The 21,364-nt window shown below is 47.2% G+C and overlaps 1 protein-coding gene across 2 annotated transcripts; it reads left to right on the forward strand.

Annotated features, from left to right (window-relative positions):
• Nucleotides 1-2,312: 2,312 nt before the first annotated feature.
• Nucleotides 2,313-21,058, forward strand: LOC135902848 (uncharacterized). Of its 2 annotated transcripts, none has more exons than XM_065433119.2 (4): nucleotides 2,313-2,752; nucleotides 11,337-11,715; nucleotides 18,080-18,280; nucleotides 20,652-21,058. In XM_065433119.2, exons 2-4 carry the CDS (start codon nucleotides 11,351-11,353, stop codon nucleotides 20,812-20,814), a joined length of 729 nt encoding a protein of 242 aa, XP_065289191.1. In that variant the 5' UTR covers nucleotides 2,313-2,752; nucleotides 11,337-11,350; the 3' UTR covers nucleotides 20,815-21,058. The 2 variants fall into 2 exon arrangements, with proteins under 2 accessions (XP_065289191.1, XP_065289190.1); XM_065433118.2 differs by having other exon boundaries at nucleotides 2,315-2,752; nucleotides 18,071-18,280.
• The last annotated feature ends 306 nt before the right edge of the window (nucleotides 21,059-21,364 follow it).

Below are 21,364 nucleotides of genomic sequence, written 5' to 3' on the forward strand. Positions count from 1 at the left end.
AGTGGCTCGGCCCCATCGAATGCCTCTCCACTTGAGCGTGCTCGTCGCCTCTTGTCAGCCAATTAGATAAGATAAGCCGCTCAGTGCAGGCAATGTTTTTCGTTTTTCTAGCAAACAAAAGTGACCTCCCATGAATGAGGAGAGCGTTTGATTGGTATGTTCAGGCAACCCTGCGGGTCACCGCCCGATGGTTGCGCCTGTGGTTACGCAAATTTGACGGCAGGTGATTGGAATAAAAACATATTGGAATAGTTTTACGTTATAGGGCCCCAGTTCTCCAGTTCTCGCTTTTGTGCTGCCCTGATCTGGCTTCCTTGTAAGTTCCTCGCAGTCTGTTCTTAGCACGGCGACAACCTTCGAAGACGACATTATGCATACGACTATACCGCGTTCCGCCGACGGTATGCGCCACACCATCTCACTCAACTGTCGCGGTGACATCATGCGTGTCCTACTATCTTTAGCTGCTCACGTCACGTACTTCCCTATGGCCGCGACCTCTCCTAAACCTGCCAGTGCGTAATTAACGATTAAACATTTAATTAAAGTTAGCTCTATGCACACGAGAAAGTTCTCAAGGCACCCATGAGGGTGCACATGAATTCAGCTCGTGCTGTACATAGGTCAAGCTGCGCATGCCTTTGTATTCCTCGTTCTACAGTGGCAGTTCACAAATCCCAAAGAGACTTCTACGCTAAATACACGGAAACGATCGCTATACGAAAATATTTTGAAATTCTACATATAATTATGCGAATTTTAGTAAGTATTTGCGTTCTGTATAACGGTCCAAGTTCCTTTATTAAAAAAAAATAACTTCAGTATATGCGCACTGCAGCTGTACCTGTGAAACGATTCACCTGGTTACCCTAATTCCTCTGTCCGTAGAATGCGGTTCAATTGTTGGACGTTCCGTGCAAGTGCTGTGGGCCCGGTTGCGACAGATGTAGTTAGAAAGGCAAATTAATCGCCGCTGCGCGCACGGGCTGTCGCATCTGACAGCGCTGACACGATCTTCTGACCGTGGGCTTCTTCGCTCGCACTGGAAGCAGCTCGCAATTCTCTCGCTCACTTCCTAGAGAAGTAGCGACACGCTCCACGGCGTACACTGACGCACTGCTATACCCTGTTTTTTATATACTTTTATAAAAAATACAAAAATATTTTTATAAAAATAACGTGATAAAAATTAATAATGTTATTATTGTTACTGCGTTATTGTCTTGCTCTCCTTGTACACAATATAGTTTTAACTGGGCGCAATAAAGGTTGCGTCAGAAAATATGAAACGCCTTCATTCGAGATTGAAAAAAGGAAATGCCAAAAAGTTGTCCAACAGCCCACCAAAGATCTCGCACAACGCAGGCCCACAATCGCGCACCTGCGGTAGCAATTAACGTGACTCCCCCCCCCCCCCCCCCCCACACACACACAGAGAAAGAAGAAAAGAACAGAAAACGTAAGAAACTCAGAGCCACACTTTTTGACTCATGAAGTTGCTTTATTAGGTCGCAATAGATGTAGCGAAAAATAAAAAAAAATCAAAATTACGCTGACTCCTGGCGTTTACTCCTCCGCCCCGAGTCAACGATTGCTCTAAGCAGCTCCGATGCCATTCACTCGTTCGCATGACCTGTACGAACCCCACTCGTACGGCCAACGAAACGTTCGCAGAAGCAATGTTCAAGAATGGTCTTCGCATGAACGCCACCCAGTGCTGCTTAGTGTAACCACTGTTCGCTCGCTCCTTCAAGCGGGCAAAGACATCTATACCAAGTAACAGCGCGTTGACATCATCCTACTGTGCAGCCGTCGCTGTGTACTGCAAGCTGCGATTACAATGCCCACGAGCGTCGCGTTTCTTTCTTACTTTCCCACTCGTCTTACGTTATCTATATACATCTTGTATAATTAATTAAATGCTTACGAGTACATCGACCGCCCAAATAAGACCGTCTCTGGACTTATTGGCTCCATTGTTTACATAACGTCTGAGGTCGGCACGCAGGGTACAAAGTCTCTAGAACGTGTCTCTATACATCCCAGGTGCGCATAACTATTGATTAGCAAAGCAAATCTCCGTAAGGAGTGGAGCTTTTCCAAACCCAGTTTCCGACCCCGATACACCGTGTTTCTTTCGGCGAGCACTTCTTCGCTGCTCGGTGCCGCTCCCGCGGCTCTGCCTATTCACGGTCACGCACGAATTCGTGAGCTCGAAGCATCCGGCGCCGCATCGGGTTACGCGTAACCCGTAGACACACATATACGGACGCGTGACGCGAGGGCACGAGACGGCGGCGCGCCACGGACACGGCGAGCGCTCGACGCGGCCCGGTCGCATAGCCGGCCGAGCGCGCCCGGCGCAGCCGTCTCCTCGCGTGGCGCGCACGCGGTGAGGGATGTCACCGGGGGGTGGGGGAGGCCAGGCGGCCCGGAACGGACAGGCGCCGCTGACCGAGCGCGTCCCAAGACGCCGACAAGGAACGGCAGCTGGAACGAGCGACTCTGCCCGGCCACGCGGGCGAGCTTATATAAAGGGCGAGGGCTTTACCTCGGTGGAAAGGTTTTCACGGCCGCCGTTGCTGGAGAAGACACCGACATCTGTTGACTTGTGCGAGAGCAGGTCCTAGTTGGTTACTGAAGGAGCGGTGGCTGGACTCGGTCTCCCGAAGGTGGTTGCCGTTGTGGTTTGTGGCGTTCGGTGGGTGCTCGAGAATAGGAGACGCGAGGAAGACGGCGGACGACGCAAGTGGTACGTGCAGCTGTGCAAGAAAAAAAAAATGTCATGTACAGACTTTGTCAAAAAGTACGCGGTCGTTTGACTGCGTGCGTCTGTTCCCGTTGCCAATCTGACACTCCAGACTTCTGGGCGATGAGTGCGATAGTTATTTTTGTTCTCCAGGGTGGCCAGATCTTTCGCGATACTCCAAGAGCTCCTTTAACAGCCGGTAGTCAGCATGGCGGTCGCAGGCAATGTAGCCAGTATGCTTTTGATAAAGTCTGTATACAAGGATGGTCATTTGTTTTAAGGGCGGCTATGTGTGAAAACTTGCTGGTGCGGCAATTTGAAGTTATGAGCGGGAGGTGGCAGGTAGCTCAGTCGCGCAACGAATTCGGAGCAGAATCTCGCCCAAACCGACAAAGTGCGTGCGCGCTTTCGATTGTGTAATGACAGCAGCATCCTTGGCGATGGAACAGAGATGTGCAGTTGCCGTTGTACTTAACCTGAACGAGCCTTGAGCGCGCGTTTGCTTTTTCTGCGGAGAGTGCTGGATGTTGATGCGAATGCGTCGAACGGCCCATTGAGCCAAAAAAGCCGGCGTCTGTCGCCTGTAACAGCGAAACGGCAGGTAAATGCCCATTGGCTGCGACGGCCGGTCACCAGTGCGCCTCGACGGGGCAGAGCGGGCGAAAAGGAACACCTGCTGCAGCGATAGTGCGCCAGGTGTTACGTGAGGGAAGAGGACATCGTCGCGACGCCACGTCACCCTCGTTCTCACTCTCGGAAGCATGTGCTGCTCACGCGTTCCTTGTCCGCGCGGGTTCACGGCCTGTGTTCTATCTGCACCTTGGGAAGGCCAAACCGAAACGCGTTGAGCTTCGCAACGCGCTCGCTCGCCCACGTGGAGAACTCGAAGCACCGCTCAGCGGCATCCAAGCGGACGTTAGTGCTTTCGCATTCACGACTCATAAGAAGTGCTTAGGTGTCAGCGGACTTTTTGTTCTGGTTAGGATGCCTTGATTGGGGATGCTGTCTTCGTGCGTCTTCTTTCCTAAGCATGGACGCTTGCTGATTAGAGCCCGCGTTTGAAGTTAAGCAGCTGTAGATGTGTCTACATAGCTTGGGTTAAGTCTGGCGATGGCTGTATAGAGCCGAGGTCCGTACGTGGACTGGTGGTGTGTGCTCCTCGCTGACAAATTCGAAGACCTAAATAGCCAACCTTGTGCATGCGTAGATGATAAATACTGTCTTGTCGTGAACAAAGCAGCTAGGCAAATCTTAGTGTAATTTGACCGAGAGTCATCTCTTCTTGTCATGACCGTCAATGAAAGCATTTCCTGTGATTCCGAGGGGGATCATAGTGTAAAATATTTGTACGCGTTGCCTTTCTTGTTTTAATGTCCATTGCGATGCAGTGAGCTATATTCTCTTAGAGCGCGGAGCCGTTGGCATCAGGATGGTTTCATTTCTTGGTTGTTTCTGGGTAGTCAGCGATCTCATTTGCCGCAGTGCTGTAATGCTGCTCGCAAAACCTACAGCATTTAAAGTAAAGGAGGCGAAGTCCATACCAACTTTTTCGATTCGATCATGATGCACCAAAATCGTTTTTGTGCCTTTCTCGATTTTATGAAGGTGTTTCTATCGCACTTTGTATTGTTCTTTAGCTGGATACCGGTTAGTGCGCCAAGATAACCGATACAGAAATTTCGTCTCATTGGCAGCACCCAATAGTTCTCTAGATGTGAAAACAAAAGTCGGGCAATGATAATTGTGGACATGTCTTATCTGAACTGAACATTTAATCTCTGTCTAATGCAGATTTCGCGGCGCCAACAGGGTGATATTTAATTTCTCTAAACGTTCTCCAACAATGGTTCGCATCAAAAAGCCTTTAGAGTAGATTCAAATGCTCCTGTTAGCTCATTTGAAAGCGGCATAACTGTGCTCCTGGTAATGAGGTACGGATCATGTCGCATCGCTCCTCCTGCTGTGTGGAATCGACTTTCAGAAAAAAAAACCCAGTTAAGGTAATCTAAGTCGTGGAGGTATTTCGGAATTCAGGGTTTCAGTCCAGAATAAATACCGCGTGGAACTTTACTATGATAAAGTTAATAAAATAGGCGGCCGCATTTCGAGGGGGGAGAAATGCGAAAACATCCGTGTACTTAGATTTAGGTGCGCGTTAAGGAACCCCTGGGGGTCCAAATTCCCGAAGGCCCCACTAAGATCAGATCGTCGTAATTTTGGTTATTAAACTTGGATGAAAACTCGCGCCGCATTTAGTGATCAGTTTTGTAGCGACACGACATGGCACTCCAGAGTAATTGGATATACGGGGTGTTATACTTCAATGAATCCTCGTATCGCTGTATTTCGCGAGTATGGTACGTCTCCCCAACAACGGTGAGCAAACGACCTTGAAAGGCTTGACCTCACCTCAACCTCTAATTAGATTTAACGACATCACTCAGCCTCAACTTCACCCAGTGAGGTTGAGGTCCATTTAAGAGACCTCACCTTTGCATTGAGCAGCCGCCATCGACCTCACCTCGACCTCATTACTGAGGTTGAGGTCGGGTATTCAATGTCAGCCATGTTACCCGTGCATTAACCTACGTAAACATGTCCTGATGCTTCTTACACAGGTGGCCCCTCTTTCGCAACAGAGCGAATTAAGTGCCTTATATTACTCGATAAATAATAATTTTGTTAATTGGGACGTCCCAACAGCGAGACATGTGATGTTCAGGTACTCTACGGATTAGTTAAGCTATTGGTCTCGCGCGCCATGGATGGTTGCGGTGCGAATGGTGTTCCGGTGACGTTATAGCTGGGAAGAAATCGCTTTTAGAACGATTCGATTCGTTCTGCACTTCGTGAACTATAGCGCCCTCCAGTTCAGTGCCAGTTCCTGCTCGTTCGCGACCGGCTCGGTGCCTCCTGCACGAACGCTGCATGCACTGACGAGTGCAGGAGACGCTGTGAACCCGTCCTGCGCGAAGGCTGCACTGCAGTGAAACGGACGGCGACGTGCGGAACCTCGTAAACTAGTTCAAAAGGCATAGGCTCATCGAATGGCCCTCTTTTATCGTCTTGTGCGCTCCGGCTGGAACAGCTGGTTGTTAAACTTTGATCAACATCCGCGCCGGATTTAGTGATAGACATAGGCTACATTGTGTTCCTCCCGCTCTATCATGGCGCTCGTCGACTACTGGCTACATTTTTTTAAAGTGTTATTTTTCGTAAACGTCAGCATTTTAAGAGAAAGAAACGTTCTTTCTTTGTGTGTGTATGTGGGTGTGAGCTTTCCTCTAAATCCCAGCCGTCGTGGTCCATCACAATATCTTTTCACTCAGTTGCAAAAAATCACACCAAGTAAATAAATTAGGGTCAACGCAGCTGCGCAACAGAAGCAAGATCTTGGGAAGCTTTAGTTCGAGTCTAACTCCAATTTTTCCGACTAAAAGGCGTCTAAGAAACAGAAAGGCTTTTATCAGATCGCCAGTGCACCGGTTTGAGTGAAATTGGTTCCAGTTAAGCGAGAAAGTTAAAATGTAGTGACTATGGGTAGAGAAGAATTTTGATTTGAAGCCTGTATGTTTTTCAGCGACTACTCCTAAAGAGTTCGCGAAGTTTCAAAAATATTAGAGCACAAGGTCTATAAATCCGTAACTGTGCCCCAAAACAGATATTGAACTTATATAAAGTGAATCCGTCAGAGCATATAAAGCGGACAAATTTGATGTACAAATTTTACAGCTTATGTGAAATCGTTCCAATAATTACGAGGCTTTTTCGTAAGTCTTGCGTACACAAAAGTGATATATTTAAGAGCGTGTGGTTTGCAATAACTGAACTTTATGCGCGTTAGACGTGTTATTGAGTGAGTTTACAAAATAATGATATCGTCTTTTATTGGGGAGCTATAAAGTTTGAAATCTGATAGTTCAGCTTTCTGAAATTATTTCTGAACAAATTTGACAGGCAACATAAATATCCGGGGCCCAATCAAAAAATATTTTCCTTCGTAAGGGCTCGTTACCAAAGACGAGAGCGGCCCTTCGTCGCAAGAAAGTCGTGCCATCAGTGTCAGCGATGACAACACCCAAGGGAGCGTCACATCGACATTTACTCGTAGTCACTCACCATCGCCCCTTGCAGGAACAATGATACACATCACACACGCTGGTGCCACGGACTGACCTGAGCATCTGTCGCCGCGGACGAGCGTAGCCCTTTCCACCTCACGCCACCCTGGCCAACACTCCTAGAGGGTGTTGTCCTCTAGAGGGTGTTGTTCTCTAGAGGGTGTTGCCTTGTCCCCCTCCCCCCCTCGGAAGCGCAGAAGAGATTGCCCACGAGGCGGTGGATGCCATTGCAATCGGCAACTCAGCGCATGCGCAGGCCGTTTCTCTTCCGCTCCTCCTCCACTTTCCGCCCCATGCTGTCCCTGTAGCCTCCTCCTCCACCTGTCTCCTCGCGCGTTCTTCTCTCTTCTACCGCTGTGCTCTCCGTTAGCTTTCATCTATCGTAACGCCGTCGCCGAGGCTTTTAGAGCGGAGCGCTTAGGCGCCCGTTTCTGCAGCGAGCGTCGGCGTTGTCCCTCGTTGCCGAGTAAACGAACTCAGTGAAGGACGAAAGCGAACGCGAAGCGCAGCGGCAGAGAAATAGATTCTCGTTGTTGGGAAGGAAGGGTTGGGGTAAAGTGCAGCGCAGTAACTGTCTCTCAGCAGAGGACACCTCAACCGCGCTGCACAGGGGGTAGGGAATGAAAGTAGAGGGAGAGAAAGTTGACAGACTGCGATATCGAAGAAAGTGTGAGGAGGTCAGCGGAGGAGGTGGATGCAGACGAACCATTATGAGGACGGCGGGGGAGGATGGTATGGCGAAGGCGCGAGAAGAAAAGCGTAGCTCCGAGCAAGACGTGCTTTGCGGTGACAATGCCTATTAGATGGCGCCAGAGTAGCGCGCTTCGTCTGCATGGAAACAAAACGCTACATGAGCGAAGGTCAGTCGGCGGCGGCTCCTGTGAATCGCGCCCACGCAGCACCCGCGTGCCGCCTCTCGCGATCTCCCAATTAGCGAGGTAGTCACTCCACACATCGCTCCGTTTGCAGCATGCCGCACGAGACAGATTGTCCGGGCCAGCCACTACATCGCGACATGCGCTCAAACTTCGCATTAGGGAGTGTCGTAATCGTCGATGAATTATTTTATGTAAACGTGAGACCTGTTTTCTACAGCCACTAAATTTTAACTTTCTTCTTTTTAATACAACATACAGTATCACAATCGGGGTAGTGAAGCGAAAACTTTATATTTTGTCTATAATTATTCTCATTATATTCTACATTATTGAAGCTATTATTTACTCATATTTTCATCGCCTAGCGCTTACTCTCGAGCAGTATTGTTGCATTATTGTATTTCGCAATCGTGAAGCATGCGTTGCCCTATCTTCCTGAATCAAGAAGGGGGCCGACAGTGAAGCAGCAAACTGTGGTGTAAAAGTGTGATAAGCAGGAATAATGTGCCCCAGAAAGGCTGCGCAACTTTTCCATAGGTGTACCTATCTAAGGCCCTCCAATCAAAACGTTTGCCAGCCTTCTGAGGCACTCTGTTTCCGTTTATGTAAACTAATATGCATTCAAACAGTCTCAATCATCACCTTTCAATGCAAGGATGCAGAGTTAATTTTCGTAAGTATGATGGAACTATTTCTTCAGAATGTGCATTCACAAAGCATGTTAGCAGGTGCATTACATCCCTTTGCCAATGCAAGAAAAAGAATAGCATATGATCGCGAAAGATACACGCGAAAACATGTTAAGGCTGCCGTAATGCGTCCTCTTGCCTGCACTTGTCTCTTTACCGCTCCAGTTCAAGCTCAAAATTTTAATTATTTTGGTTACCAAATAAATATGACACGGTAGCCTGTGTTTGCATCATTGGACAAACCTCACCCATGGGCCAAGGGCGTTACCAAAGACAGAAGAAACGGAATAACTATGCACCAAGAGTCGGTTGTTCATTGAATTTCTGGTTTCCAAGACGAACGCCGAACTGAGTAACGTGCAGAGGCTGAACGGAGTTCTTCGTGACGTGTCGCTGCTATCTCTAGTGGCATAATGGAATTAATCAAGTCCGTTTTCCTAGACATATCAGCATGTATGGTGGCACACTACGTATTTTTGTCTAATTTTCTTCCTAACTTCGTAACGTACCTCTGGTACTGTTTCATCGTCCATCCTTCTGCGGTGAGTTCCTGACATTTGATAACCGCGGAAAACCTGTCAACGAACGGTCAGTGGTACGCACTGGAATGTAAGTGCACGTGCAACGCTGTTGGTTTGGTCAGTTCTTTGGTATCGATACACTCTGATTGCCGCGACTTGAGAATGTATTATCCTGAAACATCATTTTACAGCGAAGCTGTTAGACTCTAGTTGGTCGGCATTCTTCGTGTGTGCGTCCGTCGGCAAAACTGTGGGCCTATCCCGATGGCTGTGCAGGGCCAGAAGCAGTGGCTTGTACCCCTGGAAGGCAGATGCTCAGTCAGCCTGGTGAAGCGAATAGTGCATACATTCTTTGCAATCACGTATGCAGCATAGAGAACAGCATACGTTTCAGTAAAGAACAAGCACAGAACAGTCATCCGAACCACATAATTGATGATCAGGCGCTACTGATTACAATGCGAAGCACATGGGGCTCCGTGCATACATTTCCCGGTGAAGATTACTGTTGCGCAAGCGGCCGTGGTGACGGCAGCTTGCGACGTGGGGAGTGACTTCCATAGCCTTTCGTATATAAAAAAAAACCGGCCTAACAACTGATTTCAATGTTGTTGAAACACTGCCATTGGCGGCTGCATGTGGACAAAATTACCATGAGACCCATTACTCTGAATTACCTTTACTACCATTACCCAAAAGCAATAAAGCATTGCTGCTACAACTACAGCAAGCTACAAGCTACAACTGCTGACGCAGTTGTAGTGATGGTTTTCAACAGCTTCGCTGGACATTCAGTTTCGCAGAGCCGGCAGGGCGAGTCAAGTTTTTTATAAGGAAATAGCATCAGGTAAGCACGGAACCTAGCACTGAACCGTTCAATACTCCAACATCTTTTAAGCTTTGTTAGCACGTTCAGCGCGCACCATGCCTGAACATTTAGCACTGCATCACATTTGGCTGCTAATGCCACATTATTTCTACCTTGCTACAAGAACACAGTATTAAAGCATCACAAAAAGTACTAGTTCCTTAGAGACGGCATCAAACCCCTTCAGAAACGTCCTCAATAAGCTGGCAGACCACAAAAAATGCCTGTGGAGCACAGAGCATGAAAGACAGCGCGTCGTACGTTGGACACAAGCTTATTACAGCACAAAGACAGTGCAACGCCTAATGTTGCTGTTCTTCGCCAAAATAATAACAGGGCTCACGAGCCCTTGTGAGTGCCCCGCAACAATCACGAAACAAATTCTTTGCAAAAGAAACACGCCGTACAAGCACGTGCGCAAACACTGATGGCTAGCATTGAACTTGAGGAGTAATCCATGTTACCAAGGGTCTGCCAGACAGCGAATTCGGCCACTCGATATCACGGCCAATTATGCAATAGCATCTACTGCATGAAATCTAGAGAAATCTTGAGGACTCACACGGTTTTGAAAACTTGAGCCCTGGAGGTTGACCAGCCCCATGAACCAATTTTTACCCAGCGAATGCACACGTATAGCATGCTAGTTAAGCCCTCCTGGTCACGGCACACGTGAAAGGACGCCATGCTAACCTCACTCACAAAATTTATACCCCTCAGCAAGCTCACCACTATCTCAACCTCACAAAGTGAGTTGAGATTGAGGTGAGGTGGAAGTAGACCTCATGAGGTTAGAGACTTATGAGGTTTCCCACCTGTGCTCCCTAGTGCGAATTGCTGCAGAAACACGAGTTTGAAGAGCAGCTTTTGTTGTACACGCTCATTTGGCTATCCTCAGCGAGTTTCGCCGAAGTTAGTTGACCGAGGTTCGAAGGGCGACAATGGACATCGCCGTCCTCGTCAGCGTAAAGGAATGGACGGAGTCCTATTAGAAGGATTGTGTTACCTTGTGGAGCAGGTACATCGCCGAATATTCCTTTAGAAGAAAGAATAGAACGCACCTTTGGTCTAACGTTCATGATTGCCTAGACCTTGTCAGTGCCCAATTTTTCTTCACATGAAATGCTACTCGCCTCCAGACTGGAGCCGCAGCCTTACGGCTCATACGCACGCTGATAATACAGATGACGTCAAACATTTACAGCACGCTAGATCTGAAAAAAAAATAGAACTGAATATTTTCTCAGCCCAGGAACGCATCCTGGAATTAAAACTCATATTACCTATACTAGTCCCTTGACTAACAGGGTGGTGCACTGTTTTACTGGATGCAAATGAAGACTGGGCTGAAACTGGACTTTCTCGCGGTACTTGCATCCTGCAATGTTAAAAGAACGTGTGCGTGCACACAGGCCACGAGTCGAAAAGTGTACACGTGTCGTGTTTACATCCTGCCTGACCCTTTCGTCACACAGCCTGGTGCACTTCTTTTGCGTCGTCTCGTGTGCAGGACGGGAGGCAGCCATGCGTCGCAGGGGTGGTCGGTCTCGGTCGGCAAGGTCCGTCGCAGCTCCGGTGGCCGTAGCGTGCGTCGCCCTGTTAGTGCTCGCCTCGTCGCCGTTGTCGCGTGCGGAAGCCATGACGGCGGAAGACGGCGGCTCCGCCACCACCGCACCGTCCTACGGCAACCGCACCCTGCTGGGCGGCGGCCCGGTGAGGCAGCAACCGGCCAACAGAGGAGCACTCATGGCGACCGCCCTACCGGCTACTCTGGGGCTGAGCGGCATCCTGTACGGACTGACCGTGCTGCCGGCGCTGCTGGCGCTCTTCGGGAGCGGCGGAGCCTTCCCGCTCACGGGATTCCTGGGCAGCCTTTTCAGGGAAAAGAGGTAGGCGGTTGAGGAGAGAAAGTAATTTTTTTTAAAAGTGAAGCTTTCATTGCCTTTTCCTTTGACTGTCCCACTGCTACTGCTGCTACTGTCTGGCATACCGCGTTGGGGTGTTGTTCAGAACGTGTGTAGAGAGAAAATGCGGTGCGAGAAACTTGTTTGGACCTTTGCACCGCGTCGAATGTGTGCGTGACAACTTTATTAAATATCCTGCAATTGATATTTGGGTCTAGCCACGTCGGGGGCAGCAGAGAGACGTTGTCTCTCGGTAGCTTCCTGGGCTTTCTGCATGGCCCAAAGTTGGTCCGGAATATCTGGCATAGTGCGCCTCTCCACCGCGCCTCTAGCTTATCCGGGGGGACTGCAATTCTCCTCTGAACTACTTCACAATCCCAGAGTATATGCTATAGGATGGCTCTTCTATCATCTTTGGCATCAGGCTATGATTCCGAGTACATGCGCTTAAGATGTACCGGGTTCGTGTCAGTTCTGGTTTGAAGGCGCCTTCAGTCAACCGCCTGACACATGTACAGTTTGAGCTGGGAGGTGGATATATACACCTCGACAATTCCCTCTGGAGCTTCCTGGGCGTCGTCACATTAGCCTTTTGACAGCTGTAATTATCCGTGACTCCTCGCAAAAGCAATGCAGAAATTGCAACCCTTACTTTTATACTAACGTGCAAGTAAACAGGGAAGCTAGATAGAATGGTAGAGAGTAGGGGGAGAGGAGGCAGAGAATGCGTAGAACCGACGTAGCCGCGAAAAGAGTGAATACCAGCCTTGCCACTTTTCACCCGCAGTTCCCTACAAGGGGAACTGTACGTACTAGAAGAAGAATAAAACTTGAACTTGAACTTGAATGTGCTCAACGTTCTCAGTGGTTATTAAATATGGCGCACACCGACGACTCAAGCAAACACCTCCCCCTGTGTGTTCTGTGTACTAAGCAGACAAACAGCAGGGGTGCACGTAAGGTAACGTTTAACATCAACTCACCACTCTCTTGTTGGACTAAACGTTGAAGAAATTAAACGTTCATCGTTAATATCATCGCTAATTACCGTCACTCAAGGCAAAAGCACAGAAAGCTTCGCTTACATCGATTCCCACAGTGCGTGGAATCCGCATAAATTCTTAGTCATTGCTTTCTTTGACTGGACAAGATGATTTCGAACACAAGAGTGACACAGAATACTGCTCGCTGGAACCATGTAGTCCAAGGGAAGGTAGTGCACGGTGTTGGCGAAAAGCTTGCAAGCTCATGTTCCACACCTGTTGCGAATAGATCTTTCTTTTTGGGCGCTGTTCATCTGTGACTAGCCCAGGGGGACATGCATCCTTAACGCAACATGTATAGTGGCCATAAGTTTGTTACCCGTAGAGGCGTCAGTGCTTTTCCTGTATTCCATACCAACTCCCTCTCAAATTTCGCAACAGAACCTACGTAAAAGAAGGCATGCTGTTGAATCAGTAAGAAAGGTTTGAATCAGAGCCATATAGTGCGTCTCATGACGGAACCAAGGGTGTCAACTAACGTCACTACCATGTGGTGACGCAGTTGATCACTCTTTTTCCCAAGATAAATACAAATAATAAATACAAATACCTTTATTTCAACATCAGGGATGTTAGGGGTGCACCCAAAAAGCCTATGACTGGCTTGACAGAGGGGCGCACCCCCGGTTTGAACGAACAGGCTTGTGGGCTAAGAATACAGCTTATCAGTAAATTACGCAATGAGTTCCTATATACAGATTCTCAATCTCTAGTAAAGAAAAACAGGAAGCACAGAATCATATTTTTCTTTTTTTTTGCAGAAGAAGACAACACGTAGCCGGTAGTAATTTTTTCCGGTGCTTTGAACTGTTTCCGTGTCACTAAGAATGGCTACTCGATGGAATCTTTCTTCGAAACGCTTCTGATGCCCTTCTACAGCGTGCTTTTGAGCGTTCTCGCACGCATGCCTGAAAAAAAGAAAGCACGACAGAAACAAAGAGAGTGACACCACTTCCTTGAACTCTGCATTAGAAGCACGCAAGCGCTTTTATGACACTGGCAGCTGACGCCTCAAATTCAATACATCCCGTGTCAAGTTTGTTTCGAGCGAGTAATTTTACTCGAGTAATGGTCAGTAGGTTTCCCGTGCTCGATATAGAAAATAAATTGGTTTTTATCTAGGCTTAACATATCCAGATTTTATTACGTTCCACTTTTCATCTTTTCAACCCGCGGCGATAGCTTAGTGGCTATGGCGTTGCGCTGCTGAGGTGGAGGTCATCTTTCGATTCCGGCTGCATATCGATGGAGTTGAAATATATAAAAAAATATGCAGATCCAGTGCAAATCTTGAAATCTACGTGAAGCGAAGCTCTTGTGAAGCGGTTAATGAAATGCGATAAATTTTCCCATTACATTCGTGCGCGTTTGACGTAGAAAAAACTGGCGCGTGCCTGTGCTCTCACGCTCCCGTGCTACGCTTTGTGATACGCACAGCTAGCTGCCGTTGGCACGATAGAAGTACGCGTGCAGTCTTGTGGCCTGATGGTGAGAGCAAAAACCCCTTGATAATTTGAAAGTAGCGACACTCTCTTCCTCACGGCGCTTTCCTCCTCGATTGTCCTCGCTCGCCGGATGCGCATGGCGTGCTTTTTTCTCCTGGGCTCCCGTGGACGGACCGCAGGATTCTATGGAGGCGTATCATTTTGGGCAAGTTCCACGCCCCAATGGGGCTGAAAATTTTGAGAAATGCTAATAACAGCATCGATAATGCTGGAGGCAACGTTTTTGAGGAGGTTGTTGTTTTTCCTAAATCAGTATGAACGGGGTATATAAATGTAAAGGGAGCTTTGAGGCAAATTCTATACTCCAGACAATTTTTCTGCCACATGCTCAGATGCCTTACTTTGTGCGTCTGATCTAGTATTGCTTGTGACACATCCCTTTGAGTGTGGCTTATTAAGCGAAAGCCTTAGACCTCTGTTTCAAGGTCCCGTTGTGAGCTACAGAAAATATCATGTGACCGAAGGAAGGCGGGAAGCGAACCAAAGCATATGCAGCCGCGTATAAGAGATGATTATTGATTAGCAAAGTAATGACTGATTAGTGATTGTATTAATATGAATTTGGGTGTATTAAGGAGGCTTAAGGGGTATTAAGGTGGATTAATGTCGATGAAGGTGAATTAGGGTGAATCAAGGTGGATTAAGGTGCATTAGGTAGGATTAAGGGGGTGAAGGAAGATTAGGGTGGATTAAGGTGGGTTGAAGTGCATTAAGGATGCTTATAGGGGAATAAAGTGCATGAAGAAAGATAAGGGTGGATTAAGAAAGAATAAGTTGCATTAAGGAGGATTATGGTGGGCTATAGCATCAAAAAAGTGAATGAAGGAGGATTAGGGTGGACTATAGTAAATGAATGTGGATTCGAGTGGATTAAGGACGATTATAGTGGATTAGGGTGGATTAAAGGGAATGGGGAAGCATTAGATTCGATTAAGGAGGATTAAAGTGCATTAAGGAGGGTTAGGGTATATTAAGGTCGATGAAGGCGGATTAGGGTGCATTAAGGAGGACTTTCCTGGATTATGGTGGATTAAAGTGAGTGATGGATGATTAAGGTGGATTAAGGAGGATAAGGGAGGAATAAGGTCGATTAAGGTGGATTTGGTGGATTAATGTGCATTAGGAGGATTATCGTAGTCAAATTGGTCTTAATGCTCAATGAACCCTAATTCCCCTTAGTCCACCTTAATCCACCATAATGCTACTTCATCCACCTTAATCCAGCGTAATACTCCCAATCCACCTTAATACAACCTAATCAACCTACATCGCCCCTAGTGCACCATAGCCTACCCTACCCCATCTTGATCCTCCTTTATGAACCTTAATCCACCTTAATCCGCCTTAATCCTCCTTCATTCACCTTAATCTTTACTAATAAACCTTAATCCAACTTAATCCCGCTTAATAGTCCCAATCTACCTTAATACATCCCTATTCATTTTTATCAAACCTAATACAGCTCCATGGTCCCTAATCGACCTTAATCTACCCTAATCCATCCTAATCGGTCTTAATCCTCCTTTATCAACTCCAATCCACTTTAATCGACCTTAATCTCCCTTTATCCCCTTGAACCTCCCTAATCCTTGTTGATAACCCTAATCCATCCTAACCGCTCTTAATACATTTTCATCAACCCTTCACCTTAATCCACCATATTCCGCCTTAATCTACCTCCACCCACTTTAATCTTTATTCATGCATCTAATCCTTCTTAATGCACTATAATCCACCTTAATCTTCTTTAATGCACTCTAATCAACCTTAATCCTCCCTAATCCACCTTATTTAAATCACTTAATGATTCATTAATTAACTTGGGTTATCATTCTTTTATACAGGGGTGGACATGCTTTGGGTGACCTCTGGCCTTCCTTGGGTCACGCGATACTTCCAGTTTACAACACGACCTTGAAACAGTTTTCTAAAAGCTTTGGTCTTAAAAATATAAAAAAGAAACTCAATGTTGACTAGCTAACGCTCATCACCTGCAATACCACGGGTATACTTGCCACCAATTTTTTCAGGGCCCGAAGCAGAATCTATAACGCTGCACTTCCGACTGCATAACAATAGTTGGCGACGTGCGAGGTGATGGAGCCGCCTCAGAATAATAAGCATACTGAGGACAACCGCATTTTTATGCAACGTACAAATTGCCGCAACAAAAACGCTGGTGAGCAGGCCAAAAGAATGAAAAAAAATGCAGCAGTACGGGATGCTTTGCTACGAGCTGTAAGAAAGACGTCTCACCTCCGAAACAACGCTGTTCTTTGTCGGAATAAAGTTCTTTCGGCCAATGTTATGCAGCCACTGGTTCCTGCGCAAGCCGTCACGCTTTCCTTATGGTATCATAAAAACGGCATAACCATCTTCAGGCTTCTTGCTGCAGTTATATGCGCAACAGCCCGGCATAGCGCTAGCACATAGAGCAGGAAACAGCGTACAACGTTCGCTACGCCGAGCTAAAGCGCCGAGCCAGCCGTGCTCAGGAGAAAAATGACGCGAACGAAAAAGAAAAACGCAAGCAAAACTCCAGATCCGCGCGTTTCCAAGGCCAACGGCAGGGTGACCAATCGTCGTGCAGAAAAACGGGGGCAAAACTGGTTGCCGCGGGGGGGGGACGCATTTGCTGACGCGGATTTAAGTCGTCGCACTCTTTGGAATGTACACTGGAATTATCGTTGCGTCTCCCCGATAATGTTCGTCAGGATTTAGCTCCCTTGTTCGGCTAATTAGCTTTTGGTATTCACTCTCCGCAGCAGGACGCCATTGACACCGATACGTCACCGTCTCTGCCATACTCCTGGATATATCTTCAATATTTAAAATATTCCATACATTTCTTAACCGAACTTTTATAGCTTTCAGTAAACGCTCTCTATAAAAGCTACGAAGCTTCACTGCAAAGTTTGCTGAGGGTATGGCAAACCGATGAAATACAGCGTAAGCAAAGGCAGAATTAAGGCGCATGGCAATGGTTGAAGGATGTTTCGGTTAGATGAAACTGGTACTGTACAAGCCAAGGACATGCATGCTGGTGTTATATTGCAGGTACTGCTATAGTGGTGAGAGTGGCGCACGCTTCAAGAAGTTATACAGCCGTTAATTGAACACCATTTCATGCTGAGGAAAGTAGAGCGAAACATAGCGCTACTATTTGTCAGCCACATATTGATAATAAAGGGTAGCCAGACTGATTTTTCTACAGTTTGGTAGGAATTCATTGAGAAAATAGCTTGAAGCTTCTCTTATAGTTCTTTACAGCTTAGTGGCATTGCGCGCCAGCCTCACAAAGTAATTTCTTCAAAGCAGTTTAAACGCTAATTTCATACAAAGGAGAGAGTACAGGACATAAAGGCTGCATTTGTGTCGTACACTCTCATTTTTGTGTTTTTCGTGGGGCAAATACGAAGTTTCAGCCCCATAAGGTGAACAATTTGAACGACCGACTAGGGCCTCATGCTCTAAATAAATGAGCAATAACCACGCAGCCTTTCTGAAACACAGTTGCCTTCGAATAAATAAACGCTCTCAGTGATATTAATAAAAAAACATTTTGTAGCGATATTCAAATTCTTCGAAGACGGCCACTCGTTCCTAACCTCCGTTAAGTGACGATCGTGTTTGAGTGAGCAACGAAAGTTAAGCAGCGCTGCTGCTGCTGCCTCGCGACAGCTCCGGTACGCCTTCTTGCATCGGCGTACTGGAGGGCAGTGGCCGCGCCCACTGCGCGTCCTTCTGACTGTGCTCACACACTAACGTGTTCTCGCCGGATGGGCCCCGGAGCATGCGCAGGTCCACCTCGGCCGACGGTGCCAGCGCCAAGAGGGACTCCGGCAGCCTGCTGGCCGTCCTCCAGGAGGCGCTGCAGCGCTGGGACGGCGCGTCCGAGCCCTGCCGCAGCATGTTCGTCTGTCAGGTGGCCAAGGAGGCCCTCGGCGCGGGATACCTGCCAGACATGAGGCCCTTCGACGGCCTCTTCCAGCTCTTCTTGGGGTGAGGAATCCCTAGCCGTGGCAGAGAGAGAGCACAGGGGACGCCGCCATCTCGAATTCTCCGCAACGCCTTCCGGTTACGTCTCATGTTTTAGGCCACGTCTGTTTAAAGCTGTCGTTACCTGTTGACCCTAGAGGAACAATTACATAACGTTAAATAACGAATAAAAATCAGCCTAGACAGTTCGGCGGAGTTTTTACACGTGAAAAGGGGCCAAATTATGCGAAAATATTGCGATATCTTTGACGTCCTAATGACGTTGACGGTTTGGTGGGTTGGGCGGGAAATTCATAAAGATGAATTTAGGCATTCGTGAAATTTGATTCGCCGGGAATCCTTCGGCAGAGCTTGTGCCATGGATAATATGACATTGCTAAAAAAAAGAGGACTTCACGTTTATGGTCACTATACGAATCGAAGCCCTGTTACATACGTACTAGCGAATGAATTATCTTGAACAAGCTCTGTTATGTAATAGTTGTTAATTTGATAATTTTATTTTACAGCTTCTTAAAATAACTTTATTTGGGCTATTGTGACGCTGTACGTTGTGTGGAGGCATTTGCGGTTATTGTTATAGAATCGCGATTATTTTCTGTTTGCAAGGGTATGTACAACATGATATGTCTTCAGATATTTCTTTCAATTGGATGTTTACAATGATCTGTATATCGAGACGATACACTAACGTGACTTGTTTCCATGCGCGCGAGTGATGTGTTCAGATTTATTGTGACACAGATGCAATATTTCGTGTGCTTCTGAACCATTTGTAATCTTTACAATAATCCCGCGGTGATTTCTTGTTTTAATTTCCTTAACTTTTGTCGTGCTTTTATGCATATGTACGGGCGCCGTCTTAAATGTTTTTTTAAGGCATGCATATAAAAATATTGTCGGAGTAGAATGTCACTATCTGGCCGAGATACCTCACAAGTGCTCGAGTTGACTGACGCTATTATTTCGGACATTGTAGAGTTCCGTGATGTTGTCGAATTCTTTTATTGAAATTGTGAAGAGAGAACGTGACAACCATCGAAACCGATTTGACAAGGTGCTAGATCCACACGTTTCCTCGTCAAAGCCAATGTTGACAAGCAGACGTATTGCAAGGAATTCACCTTTAACATCGTCCATGTTCGCTTAAGTCGCCGAGGGCAGGCGTAGCTGAATTACGCAAGGGAGCCTGCGCTTGCACTTGAAGGATTCCCGCTGATCGGGTTAAGGGTTACGTGGAGCGCGACCCAAGGGGGGCCTCAAGGAAACATGTATCTTAACCTAACGTAACTAAAAGGAACCTGAACAGAAAGCGCGTTAATTGGCAGAGTCATTGTGGTTGTACGAAGGTTGCCTGTACAAATGAGTTCCTAAACTACGTATGAGGGAAACTTTTGAAAGCTGCGGCACATTAAGCGATGATACAGGGGGTGTCGGCCGGACACTATCATGGCAGAACCGTGCCTGTTCATGCAAGTGGCTTGAGGAGCTTTTGTGGTCTTTTATGGGACTGACTGGCCTATTTTGATTCATTGTTGCAAGTGAAACGAATACTCGGAGCAGCTGGCATGTGGGGTAGCCAACAAAGTTTCGATCGATCGATCGATCAATCAATCAATCAATCAATCAATCAATCAATCAATCAATCAATCAATCAATCAATCAATCAATCAATCAATCAATCAATCAATCATGAGCTTTATTTATGCTAGTGCAGGGATGATGCGACTTGAACTCGGGAGTGAAAAGTTAAGGAATAGATGGCGCAATAGGGAGGGGGTGCCTTTCACAATGTGGCGGAGAGTAGGCAACTAAAAAAAATGCCTAACAAGAGGTCCAAGCAAAAGGGTAATTTTTGTTCGCAAGTTCAAGCAATGTTGTTTGCGAACCCAATGTAATTGACTGTTTTAAATATGAGCAACGATTGAGTTGTGGGCTGTAGCGTCCAGGCGGCTGCATAGTGAACCACGAGAGACGCCGTAATGGAGTACTCCGGATTAGTCTTGTCAAACCTGGGGTTGTTCAGCGCACACCGAAAGGACGGTACCCACACGAGAGTTCTCGAATTCCGGCCCCATCAAAATGCGGCCGCCGGAGGCCGGGATTCGAACCTACGACCGCACGTGCTCGAAAGCAGAACGACTTTACGACTGAGCCACCGCCACTATTGCGCCCCAAATCCAATTTTCTATGTAATTCGGCAATAGAGCACAACGATTCGTACTGATCATAATTTGGGTCCGTCAACGTTATCGTTATCTTGCTATCATAATAATAATTTTATTTGGTGCGTTCAGTACGAACCTCGGCCAAGCGGCCCCGCTATCCGATTACACTACATACAGCCGATGACAGACGAACGTCCTCCTTGCAGGGACTACGGAAAGTCAGCGTCCACCAGCAAAGACGCGAAGGCTATGTTTCCGCACCAGGCGTTCTTTCACGCCATGCGAGACGGCTTCCGAGGTTGCAAGGCCAAGTACGACTGCGACGCCCCGCTCCAGCCGCCGCGTTATCCGCGCACCAGGAAGCCATGACGCCCCGCGGCTGTGACCCGCCATCATCACTATCCCCTCCATCCATGGTAGAAGACGGAGAGTGTGTGCACGCTATTCATTCACCGAAACGCCGTTCCTGTTTTTATTTATCTCGCCTTCCGGCTTGGATCGTATGAAGGAGATCATCGATTTCATCCTGTAACGTGGACTTCAATGCCTTGCATATCCGGGTTGCGTAGAACAATAAACAACAAAACAAAACAAAACAAAAAGCAGAAGAAAAGAAGAAGGAGCACTGTGGAGTAATTCATACCAAGAAAATATTGTCTTTCATAGGAGCGTAAGAATACAGTACCTCATCTTCTAGTCGTTTTCTGAATTGCGGAACTCTACTGTATGTAACTCGGTGAACAAGAACGCGTTACGAGAATAATCATGATCTTCGCCGCATAAAGAAAAAGTCAATAAGGAAGCGAAAGTAATCCCACCACATAGGCTTATTAACCGGGGGAGGGGGGCAGGGGTGTAAGTGAATCCCCCCCCCCCACCATCAGAAGTGGAGGGCAAAAGTATTACTAACTACTAACAC

This window comes from Dermacentor albipictus, chromosome 1, assembly GCF_038994185.2.
Source record: "Dermacentor albipictus isolate Rhodes 1998 colony chromosome 1, USDA_Dalb.pri_finalv2, whole genome shotgun sequence".
Lineage (NCBI taxonomy): Eukaryota > Metazoa > Arthropoda > Arachnida > Ixodida > Ixodidae > Dermacentor > Dermacentor albipictus.

What these genes read in the sequence shown, in the direction of transcription:
- LOC135902848 (XM_065433118.2), top strand. Translation starts at nt 11,351, where the DNA reads ATGCGTCGCAGGGGTGGTCGGTCTCGGTCGGCAAGGTCCGTCGCAGCT. An exon ending in AGCCTTTTCAGGGAAAAGAG is followed by an intron (nt 11,716 to 18,070) that starts GTAGGCGGTTGA and finishes TGGGCCCCGGAG; the next exon opens with CATGCGCAGGTCCACCTCGG. An exon ending in CTCTTCCAGCTCTTCTTGGG is followed by an intron (nt 18,281 to 20,651) that starts GTGAGGAATCCC and finishes TCCTCCTTGCAG; the next exon opens with GGACTACGGAAAGTCAGCGT.